Genomic DNA, 12,977 nt, shown 5'->3' on the forward strand with positions numbered 1-12,977 from the left:
GCGTCCAAAAATGGTTGTAATTTCCCTGCGCTTCCATCGAACTCGTTGGGCAATATCTTGCTTGCGATATTCAAAAATTCATTGATTGTCAGAGCCATGTTTAATATTGTTATATCTTGTTTTATGTGACCTTTTTCCTCTTTTATTTCGTCGTTAATTATTTCTTCTTCTACTTCCTCGTCGCTTTTTCCTTCTTCTGCTTCCTCGTCGCTTTGTTCCTCTTCAACTTCCTCGTCGATTGGTTGATGTATTGAATTTGGAACCACTGTTCTTACATTTACTGCTTGAAATGAGCGTATAACTTTGTCTCTGATTTTTCCAAAATATTTGTTGCACGATTCCCTCTGTTTGTCCGAAAGTGCTTCCCAGTTTTTCTTAGTTAAGTGCGTGAACTTGTTATAGGATTTAATTAGCTGTGTCGTTACTTCTTCCTGTATGTCCTTAGATTTCGGTACTTTTTTCTTTAAGACCCTTCTGCTCTGTCTTCCTACTTCTTGTGCAAGTTCCTCAACTATTTTGACAAAATCTTCCCAAGTAACTTTGTTGCTACTCATTTATACATAATATTCTATCCTCAGTTCCTGCACTTCTTAGCGAAAATATAAATTCGATAGTCTTACGGTGTATATAGATATGTGGTATATAGATATATAGTAAAAAAATAACGAGATAAAATAATACGTCAATATATGGTAAAAATATGTAAAAAAATATTGCAATAATAATAAATAATAGTTCAAAAATAAATAACGTTATATTACCCTTGTAAATAAGTAGTTAGAATAATAATGTAAATGTATTATGCATATAGCGTATATTTGTTATATATTTATATCGTATATTTATATTGATAGTGTATATTTACGATAGCAAATATTAAAATCATAAAAAAAATTGCAAAAATGTACCCTCGTAATAAATAATATAAATAATATATACCTCAAATAATAATGGTAATATGCCATGTGAATAACTTTAATATGTGTTAAAAAAAATTCCAATAATACCCATAAAGATAATTAAAAATAAATAGATAAAAATACTAATTACATTACTGCTATTTCATTCATTTGTTAAGAAATATCGTGGAAATACTATAAGAACAAAATATAGACTCACCACTTTAAACGTTTGTGTTCGTATCACCAAAAGTTCTCGATCCACGTTCCCTGGCATTGTCCATTGTCCCACGATGTTCCATCTCCATACCATTGTCCATTTAGCTCCATGTCAGGCCTGCTCTCTCCATCCTTTCTACATACCACACTGTATTCTAGGGTGGTCGAGGTACCAGATCCTCAGCCATAGACGTTTTTCTTTCCATTTCTCGTTCCAGTTTACTTCAGTTTCTTCCCTGGTCTTGGGTCGCCATATGATGGTCCAGGATTACTAGGGCTATCTTCTCCCGGTAAGGGTGGTTAACCCTTATCCGAGGGGTGGAATGATTACTAGTCGTGTCACTGTTCAAGTTGTTTATTATACTCGCATGAGTACAAGCTGGTAGCAACTTACGTAACGTCGTCCCCGCGGAGTGTAGATGACACTCTCTTTTAATGTGAATAATCTTACATCTAATAATAGAATGACGAATGTGGAATGTGTAATGATGATTCCCTTATATATTTTGGTTGTATAAATATATTGAAAAGTGCAAAGTCAGCGTCGATCCTGAAAAGTGTTTATAGTGGCTGGATGTATACTTACACCTCACGATCTAGGTCAATAATGTTTATGTAACGAAAGAAGGTCGGAATTGTTTATGATGACATTTAAATAACCGAAAGAAATTAGCGTAGATAATTAAAGGGTGTTTTTAAAAGATATCTAATGAGTACAGATGAATTCTTGTACAACCTAAACAACCTAACGAATGATAGATCCACAGAATACTCACTATGGAAGGCAACCAAAGGATTAAAAAGACCAATAATGCAAATACCACCCATAAAAAAAGAAGACGGCACTTATGCTAGAAGCAGCGAACAAAAAGCAGAATGCTTTGCTACACATCTAGAGAAAATATTTTAACCGCATCAACAACAACAAGAAGAAGAAGCATTACAGAGCAACCATAATGCCAGTAACTGTAGAAAAAGTAATAAAAGAAATCAAGTATAATTTAAACCCAAGCAAAGCTCCTGGCTTTGATTTAATAACAGGACAAATATTAAAACACCTCCCAAGAAAAGCAATTGTCAAGTTGACCTATTTAATTAATGCTGCGATCAGATTAAAATATGTTCCTTCATTGCGGAAAGTGGCGGAAATAGTAATGATACCAAAACCAGGCAAACCACCACATATAACCTCCTCCTATAGACAAATATCACTGCTACCCACAATGTCTAAATTATTTGAACAGCTTCTCCTCAGAAGATTGCAACCAATTATAGTAAACAAAAAATTAATTCCAAATCACCAGTTTGGCTTTAGGCAGAAACACTCAACTACAGACCAACTCCACAGAGTCACCGATATTATAGAAAATGCACTAGAGGAAAGAAAAGTCTGTTCAGATTTATTCTTAGATGTTGCCCAGGCATTTGACAGAGTTTGGAATGAAGGACTATTTCATAAATTAGAGGCTACTCGTCCAAAATCATACACAGACATAATTAAATCGTACTTAACTGATATATATTTCAGAATCAAGCAAGATGATGCTTATTCTGAACTTAAAGAAATAAAAGCCGGAGACCCCCAGGGTAGCGTATTGGGCCCGGTCCTATATCTCCTTTATACATGTGATCTACCAGAATTTGATAACTACTGTTTAGCTACCTTTGCCGACGACACCGCAATATTAGCAGTAGGTAAAGATAACGTAGAAACAGCCAATAAACTGCAAAATGCGATGAGCAAATTCCAAAAATGGACTAAGACGTGGAAAATTACATTGAATGAAAGCAAATCAGTACATGTTGATTTTACTAATAAAAAAATTCTCTACGCACCAATAAAAATGAATGGACAAGACATTCCTTATGCCAACACAGCCAAATACCTGGGCTTAACCCTAGACATGAAGCTTCGCTGGAAAGCACATGTAAAGAAAAAGAAAGAAGAATTAAATATCAAATATAAAAAATTGTGCTGGCTACTGGGAAGATACTCAGGGTTGTCAACGTATAACAAGATGCTAATCTACAAACAAGTTATAAAACCAGTATGGACGTATGGTATCCAACTATGGGGATGTACAAAAAAGACAAACTTGAAAATAATACAGACTTTTCAAAACGAAGTATTAAGGGGCATAGTTAATGCACCCTGGTACATCCGTAATGACGACCTCCACAAGGATCTACGAATGGAGCCCGTCGACAAAGAAATCAGAAAACACGCAGAAAGTCATGAAAAAAGACTTCTTCTCCACGAAAATATTGAGGCCATCCAGCTCCTGGACAACTCAAACCAGAAAAGAAGACTGACGAGGACCAAACCTAACGAGTTGGTGTAGTGCGACAAAGCTAATAGCGGAGCATTGCGCGACTAGTGTGCAAGCAACGTTTTGGTGCAGTGCGTGATAAAGTGAAAAGCAGCGCTTTGTGTGATAGTGCGCAAGCAAAAAGTGCCCCAGTAATAACAAAGACAACTAAGAAGACATCAAAGGGTGACCCTTAGATATTAAGTAGTTAGTAAAATAGGATAGATAAAAAGTTACTCATTGGTCAAAGACCAGATTGTAGCACTTAGCAAATAAAAAAAATGTATTTTAATTATATCGCATTTTACCATAAACCTGATCGTCTAAAAAGCTAACTGACGTCTTGTTTGTTTTCAATCACGATTTTCAATTAGCGTACCTACATTAATACATCAATATTGTTAAACTGTGATGATTTGTTTTTAAAATATCTTGGATGCACAAATGCATGTAATGTAAATATAATTAGATGAGTTATCATTAATACAACAAGAAAAATATATTCTTCTGTTAAATGAAATTGGTTGATTCAACTACGAAAAATTCAGTGTCTCACATTTAAGCTTGTTACTCACGGGGAGCTATTACCAGAGAACGGCAGTTCTCGTCAGTGGTGCACAATACCTACCCCTACATGCGACACTACATATACACGAAATTTTCGATTTTATAAATCTGACTGAATTGAAAATTGGACCAAATCCCATTTTTCCCGATTTATATGAAATTTTACACGTATATCCTGTAGGACTGAGAAGAGGTTCTAATCTATTTTTCATGTCCATAAATTATAAGGGGGGTTGCGCCCTTGACATTTTTTAAAATTTTTTTGGACAAAATTGTCTACCTTAATTTTATATGCTGTAGAAATAAAAAATACATACAACCCTTAATTTTCACTTTTTTATCACGAACCCCTATTTTTTTAATAGCCATCTATGTATATACTTTATCTATAAAATTCTCCTGTCACACTGTTAGTTGCCATAATTCTCCGAGACCGCTTGACCGATTGTTAGGAAATTATATATATATATATATATATATATATATATATATATATATATATATATATATATATATATATATATATATATATATATATATATATTCGGTAGGTCTTAGAATCGGTCGTAATCTATTTTTCATATCCCTGAGTGAGAAGGGGAGGGGATTCCCCCTAACATTTTGTACTTTTAGGTGGGGTATGTGTACATAACGTACTCTACAAGACTACGAGTACATATAAATTAAGAAAATTATGATCAAAATCCATCAACAAGCTCCGGAGATATTAATTGTAGCATATGTTTGAAGAATCAATTTCATTTTTTGGGTGCACGAATCTTAATAATTATTCCCCTCCACGGAACATGAATCGATTTCGTTAGGACGTAATTCTTAAAGCCTTATTAACTACTTTATTGAAGTTAAAAGTTTAGTCAAACTTTACACATAAACTATATACCTTGAACTTTAAAATGGCGCTAGTTAGGTTCCTTAATTGTTATAAACAAAGTAGCTGTGAATTAAATAAAAAAAAGTGGCTAACTTTTACCCAGAATAACCTAGGCGAAAAGTGTTTTTTTGAAAATTCGTGTAAAAATACTGGCTTTTTAAATCCCGAAGTAGTTTTAGTCTAGATTAAATATTAACAAAGTTATTCAAATTGTTTATACGCCAAAAATGACCCTACTTTAGAGAAATGTTTTCGGAATGATAAAAATGACTTTTTAATATATTTTTTAATGCGTTAAAAATATAACTATTCTTCTTTCTTCTTTCACGTGGTTTCCACAGAATTGTTATATCATTATTTTTTGAACAATAACATTGCAAAAAGAAGCTCTTTGGGATAAACACATTGAATAATACTTAAGCTAATTGACGAATCATCTTAAAATTTTTTGTGCATTATATGAACTGTTTGACTAAACTTTTAAGGTACTAGACTAGACTCTTAAGGTCATTTTCGCAAAAGTTATAACAATTTTTTTATTTTCGAAATTTTAATTGTATTTTGAAATTTCCGAAGCAACAAAGGATCGGACTAAAATTCAAAAGATGCCATTTTAAACCTTTGCTTTTCTACTAAAAGATGAATACTCTAAATAAGATATTTAATTATAGGTCTGGATCCCGCGTATGAAAAAAGTTGATTAATAACAAGTTGAAAATTTGTTAATAGCTTAAGGGTGCCTATTCGGACCAACTTTGATATATAGGAACACTGGAACAGGAGAAGTTTTAATTGTGGAACAGGTTAAAAATTTGGAACGGCCAGACCACGAAAACGTCACATGTATTTTGTCTGACAGAACTTCCATTTGATTTGTTACCCTTTCATTAAACTCTCATGCAAAAATCAGGCTGCTATTTATCACTAAATGGGAATTCTAATGAGTGGAACACGTAGAATATGTCAAATGACAGGAATTATGACAGGTGATAAATAGCAGTCTGATTTTTGCATGAGAGCTTAATGAAAGGGTAACAAATCAATTGGAAGTTCTGTCGGACAAAATACATGTGACGTTTTCGTGGTCTGACCGTTCCAAATTTTTAACCGGTTCCACAATTAAAACTTCCGCTGTTCCATTGTTTCCATATATCAAAGTTTGTCCGACTGGACACCCTTAAGCTATTAACAAATTTTCAGCTTGCTATTAATCAACTTTTTTTTATACGCGGGATCCTGACCTATTACCCTAATTTTACCTGTGGCGATTTAACATTCCGATGACCAACCTTTTTTTGTTACACGGATGACCAAGGGGGGGGATGACCCCAGGTCAAAAATGTCAAAAATGACAATTAACAAAAAAATGAAGTTTTTTTTTATGGCATGGACTTTATGTCATTCTGCCAGTCACAACATGAGTATTAGTGTCATGTGTATATTGAGTAGGTGTCTTGTTACTTTGCAAAGTCGACGTCATTAGCGTAAAACTACTTGGAATTACACATAATAGACGGTATTTTACTAAACATCAACTTCAGAATATATTTTTTATTTGTAAAATATAGGGAATTTTTTTTATTACAAAATATGAGGATATCTAGAATGATATTAAAGTCAAATAAAAAAATAATGAGTTAAAAATTGAAAATACTTTTGAATTTATTAAAGAAAAACATACGCTGGGGTCAAAATTTCCCCCGCTTGGTCATCCGAAGGTTAAACGAAAAAACTGCCATTTTTGACACTTATTTGTTAATAAATAAAATTCTCGTCCGAACTGTGACGGGAATTTTTGTATATATAATGCATTAGGTACCCAAATACAGCAGGGAAATAAGGCAAACATATAACATGTTCGGGACACTTGAGCAGCCAGGTTGCAAATGGGTCTTTTGGGTACTATACACCTAATACATTATAAATACAAAAATGCATGTCACAGTTTGGGCGAGAAATTTAGTTATTAACAAATGAGGGTCAAAAATGAGAGTTTTTCGTTTAAATCGCTACAGGTAAAAATAGGGTAATTAAATGCCTTATTTATAATATTTTCCTTTTAGTAGATAAGCCAAGGTTTAAAATAGCGTTTTTTGAATTTTGGTCCGATTATTTGTTGCTTCGGATATTGCAAAAAATCTAAAATTTCGAAAATAAAAAATCTGCTATAACTTTTGCGAAAATGAATTTAAGACTTTGATATTGCATGAAAAGTTGAGTCAAACAGTCCATACAATGCACAAAAAATTTCAAGACGATGCGTCAATTAGTTTAAATTTTATTCAATTTGTTTTTCCCAAAGAGCTTCTTTTTGCAATGTTATTGTTCAGAAAATAATAATGATACAGCAATTCTGTAAAAACAACATGAAAGAAGAATAGTCATATTTTCAAAGCGTTTAAAAAAATCATTAAAAAGTCATTTTTATCACTCAGAAAACATTTTACTAAAATAGAGTCATTTTTGGCTTATAAACAATTTGAATAACTTTGTTAATATTGACTGTAGGCTAAAACTACAATGGAATTTGAAAAACTGGTATTTTTATACGAATTTTCAAAGAAAAACTTTTCATCTAGGTTAATTACGGTCAAAGTTAGCCACATTTTTTTATTTAATTGACGGCTACTTTGTTTATAACAATTAAGCAACCTAACTAGAGCCATTTTGAAGTTGAAGATACATAGGTTATGTGTAAAAGTTTGAGCAAACCTTGAACCTCAACAGAGTGGTTAATAAAGCTTTAAAAATGGCGTCCGAACGGAATTAATTCGTGGTCGGTGGAGGGGAATTACTAAAATACGTGCACTCAAAAAATGAAACTGATTCTGCAAACATATGCTGCGATTAATATCGCTGGAACTTTTTGATGGATTTTGATCATAATATTTTAAATTTGTATGTACTCGTAGTCTTATAGAGTACGTTATGTACACACAACCCCAGCTAACATTACAAAATATTAAGGGGAACTCCCCTTATCACTCAGGGATATGAAAAATAGATTACGACTGGTTCTAAGACCTACGGAATATACATATATAATTTCATAAAAATCGGTCAAGCGGTCTCGGAGGAGTATGGAAACTAACACTGTGACAGGAGAATTTTATAGATGTAAATATATAGATGACTATTAACAAATAGGGGTTGGTGATAGAAGAGTCAAAATTAAGGGTTGTATGTATTTTTTAATTCTACATCATATAAAATTAAGGTAGATAATTTTGTCCAAAAAAATAAAAAAAAAATGTCAGGGGGGCAACCCCCCTTATAACTTATGGGTATATAAAATAGATTAAAACCTCTTCAACGTCCTACAGGGTAAACGTGTAAAATTTTATAAAAATCGGCCAAGCCATTTCGGAGTAGTATGGTAACTAACACTGTTACAGGAGAATTTGATGTATATAGAAGTAACTGCGAATTAAATAATAAAAGTGGCTAACTTTGAACCTAATTAACCTAGGAAAAAAGTTTTTTTCTGAAAATTCCTCTAAAAATACCAGCTTTTGAAATCCTAAAGTAGATTTACTCTATAGTCAGTATTAACAAAGTTATTCAAATTGTTTAGTAGCCAAAACTATTTTACTAACCTTTTTTCGGAGCGATAAAAACGACTTTTTAATGATTTTTTTCAATACTTTAAAAAGATAACTATTATTCTTGCATGTAGTTTCCACAGAATTGCTGTCATTATTATTTTCTGAACAATAACTTTGCGAAAAAAAAAGCTCTTTGCGATAAACAAATTGAATAAAATTTAAACTAATTGACGAATCGTCTTAAAATTTTTTGTGCATTATAATATGGAATGTTTAACTCAACTTTTCGTGCAATATGAAAGTCTTAAGGCCATTTTCGCAAAAGTTAAAGCACATTTTTTATTTTTGAAATTTTAGTCTTATTTTGCACTTTCCGAAACAATAAAGGATCGGACCAAAATTCAAAAAGTGCCATTTTGAATCTTGGCTCATCTACAAAAAGAAGAATATTATAAATAGGATATTTAATTACCCTATTTTACCTGTAGCGATTTAAACGAAAAAACTGCCATTTTTGACCCTTATTTGTTAATAACTAAGTTTCTCGTCCGAACTGTGACGGGAATTTTTGTATTTATAATGTATTAGGTATATAGTACCCAAAAAATCCATTTGCAGCCTGGCTGCTCAAATGTCCCGACAAAAACTATATTTTTCTGGACTAAAAAAACCCATTTGAAACCTAACTGCTCAAGTGTCTCGAAGATGGTATATTTTTGCCTTATTTCCCTAGCGTAGTATACGTATGTCTGTATGCGCGCCTACTCGTTCGATTTCAAATGAGAAATGCAGTGAAAACATCATTCAATCACTATGTGTTTATAGCTTTGTTTAACAATAAAAAATTAATTTTTAGCAATGAAAGTAATCAAAACCGATAGAATTTGGCTTAAACTTTCAAATGCGGTAAGCAGAATTGCTATTTTATTTTTCAATCAAAAGTTATCCGGGTTCAAAAATTGCAATTTTTCGATTTTTTGAAAGTTCAAGCGCGTTTATATGTCGAAAACTATGCATCCAACGAAAAAAACTTGTAAAAACATTTTTTGCTTAGAATTACTCAAAAATACAAAAAAATGTTTTATTTTGCTAAAAATCGCTGTTATGTGATTCCTCAAGTTCTTTGTTTATAACAATCTTATCGACATCCGGATCGACTGTTACCCAAAAAATTCGTGTTCTACGGGTCAAAATACATAAAAAACTTGGGTAAGTCCATCTGAATTAAGGAGGCCGTTGTACCCCCACTGGCGACAGGACTAAAAAACTCGTGGCTAAAAAATCTGCAGGAGTTGTTCGGGAGCACATCGGCCGAATTATTCAGAAGCGCCGTAAGCAAGATCAGAATTGCTCTGCTAACGTTCGCAATGGACAGGGCACTTGCAGAAGAAGAATAACATTTACCAGATACCTGGAGCGTGCTCATAAAAATATATCAATGACAATAATCCGCCAAAATTTTATATCAGATATAAAAATAAATAAAGGCTTACCTATCGTGTAAGTTTCCCTTTCGCTACACAAACCAACTTTAACACTTATTAGTAGCAGAAACAAATAATAAAATTTTGTCACCATCGCTGCTAGAAATACTTTGATTAGGAGATAAAATTGAGAAATAATCACATTTCTAGCATAGCACGATGTCGTCTGCTGTCTTTATGGACTGATGCACAAAATGTGTCAAATGTCCGTGTGGTTTCCTAGTTGGTGGATTGCCAGCGCGTCTAACTTTTATTTATAAATTACTGGAGGTAGGTATGTGCTTACTAGATCGCATGAATTAGAATCTCATAATTTACAAGAAAGATCAGACATTTCTACACTAAGAAACTGCACATAACTCACTTTGGTTTGCATGGAAATTATATTTGCATTTAATTAAAAAAGAAAGTGTTTTAGGACAGTTTTGGAACGTAAAATTAATTCAAAGAACGGAAGTGAAGGAATAAAGAATTATTAGACCTTTCGAAGTATTGATTAATAGACTCAATCTCCTTGTATTAGTCCCTTAGTTATCTAGGAAGAATCTGCCAATTAGTTTTGGCCTCGTACTTGAGCGTTTAATCCATCGGCACTACCACTTTTAACCTTTTTGCCTCATTTTTTTCTGTATGTTCTCAAGCTTCTCAATTTTTTGTATGCTCAGTCACTTGAAATCTCAAATTTTTTAGCGACATCTGTCTGCTTCATTTCGATCTTTATATATTCAGATTTCCATATTTAGGGGAGTTCATATAGATTTTCACTTCGGAAAAAATCAAACAAGATATAACTTTTTGTAATTTCATTAAGAAATGTTTAATAAACAACATTATCAAAAAGTTCTACTCGAGAAGTTATTTATTAAACAAATGAACTATGAAATTTGATGATTTTTTAAATAACTCCGAAGATATACATTTTAGAAAAAAACTGACTTGACCATTGAAAAATTCAGAAAATTTTACAAAAAAAACCTTATATATAGAATTTTCTAAAATTAAATCTGTATCTTCTATAATTTTTTATTTATAACGCTAAAGTCATCCTTCTCACAAACATTGGCGCACTGTAAACTAACGTACGGCGAAGTGCACGGTTGAGTTATTTTAATGTAATTCTTTAACTAATTGATCAAATAAAATTTTACAAATTGAACAATTAAGCTATCGTATGGTTATAATAGAAAGAAATAAAATGTATAGGCATAAATACGGTGTGGGCGGAAAGTGAGCCTTACATGAATTTTGTTTAAAAATGATTTAAAAATGTGTAACTAATACAATTTTTCAAAATGCACTAATTATTTTACTTTAGAAATGAAATAAACTATTTCCTTTTAAGATAATTAAGAAAGATAACAAAAATGTAATACAAAAACCGAAAATTACCAACTAAAATAATGTTTATTCAAAGTGATCAAAACTTTTTTCTGTAAAACTTACCTAAAATACATTTAATAATAAGCTTCAACAATAATAAATGTTCAGAAAAAATTTTTTTCTTAGCTCTTATACAGTATGTCTTCGTAACTTGGAACCTATTGATAACTATTTTATTATCAGTTTTACGAAAAAAAAGTTATTCTTTATAAAATACTCTGCATCGTATATAATCTAAGATGCAATCATCAAATATCAAATGTGATTAATGTTATACGAGGTATGTCAAAAAATATTAATTTCACTCAAGAGTAAAGTACCTTTACATTTCACAATATCGAAAATTGTTATTAAGAAAAGTTGTTTGGAATTAAAAAATTTGTTTTAGTGTTCAATTACATCCTTCTCATTAAAATATTGTGAATAATAAAGGCACTCTTAAGAAAATTCATATTTTTTACATACCTCGTATAAAATTAAAAAAGTTTGATATATGATGATTGTATCTTGGGTTTTAGACCAGGGAGAGCATTTTATGAAGAATAACTTTTTTTCGTAAAAGTGATAATAAAATAGTTATCATAATTGTAATAAAATGATGATGAGTATCCGTAATTTGAGAAAAAATTGAATTTTTTTTTCGATTAGAATGATGTAATTGTGTATTTAGACATAGTTTCTAATTTCAAACAACTTTTCATAATAGCATTTTTTGATATTCTGGAATATAAAGGTACTTTACTTTTTAACGAAATTCATATTTTTGACATAACTCGTATAAAATTGATAAAATTTGATATCTGATGGCTGAGTTTTAGATTTTTGATTATCCAGAGCATTTTATTAAGAATAACTTTTTTTCGTAAAATTGATAATAAAAAAGTTTTCCATGTGGTTCCTAGCTACGCAGACACACTGTATAAGAGCTTCTGTATAAGAATTTTCAAATTGCAATGCCATATTCGGATTCGGCATAATCAAAAACAAAATAAAAACATATTTGATCAAAGTAAAATAATGAATTTATCAATATTTTTAAAATTATTTATACATAACAATTGTTATTGTTTAAACAATTAATAAACAATTAACGGCCAAATCTGCGAGTAGAACTTTTTACTTTAACATGTATATAAACTAACAAAAAAAGTTTTAAAAAAATATAAGCTTGTTTGAATTTTTCCGAAACAATGCATATTTTCGTTCTAATTGCACTCTCCTAATTCCACAACTCATGGCGTAAATTTATGTAAAGGCACATTAACTCAGAGTATTATTTAGTAAGAGTAAAATGTTAATGTCCCATATTTTAACAAATATGATTCGATTCATCCAGATGGGCAAGAAAATGAAGAATAACAAACCCAAAAGTATAATTCTAATACTGTTATGCAAGACAGTGCGCACTTTCTTTTCCAGAAAAGATCCAAAACAATAATTTCAGAAAAAATGTAGCCACACTAATATAATCAAAAGTATTCATGAAGCTGCGGAAGAAAAACTGAGTAAAAATATAAACAAAAAAGCAAAAAAATGAATAACCATTTTCAAAAAAGCAAGAATGAGTCGTGGACAGACGATATAGAACAGCTGGTCGAAGAAAAAAGATGTAACTGACACGACTCAGCTCAAAATTAGAAGACAGATGGAAATATTTATATCTCACAGAATAAAGATGGACA

At 31.4% G+C, this 12,977-nt stretch overlaps 1 protein-coding gene across 2 annotated transcripts in view; it reads right to left on the reverse strand.

Moving 5' to 3' along the window:
• The window catches only part of LOC114336185 (glutamate receptor ionotropic, kainate 2), a 93,070-nt gene extending 82,953 nt beyond the window's left edge, over positions 1-10,117 (reverse strand). For both annotated transcript variants that reach the window (XR_007697109.1, XM_050646881.1), the window contains exon 1: positions 9,925-10,117. Coding sequence is in view for 1 of the 2 variants with exons in the window: in XM_050646881.1 (XP_050502838.1) it covers positions 9,925-10,009 (85 nt within the window). In the remaining variant the exon portion in view is untranslated. The remainder of the gene's footprint in view (positions 1-9,924) is intronic.
• Between the last annotated feature and the right edge of the window lie 2,860 nt (positions 10,118-12,977).

Source organism: Diabrotica virgifera, chromosome 3 (assembly GCF_917563875.1).
Source record: "Diabrotica virgifera virgifera chromosome 3, PGI_DIABVI_V3a".
NCBI lineage: Eukaryota > Metazoa > Arthropoda > Insecta > Coleoptera > Chrysomelidae > Diabrotica > Diabrotica virgifera.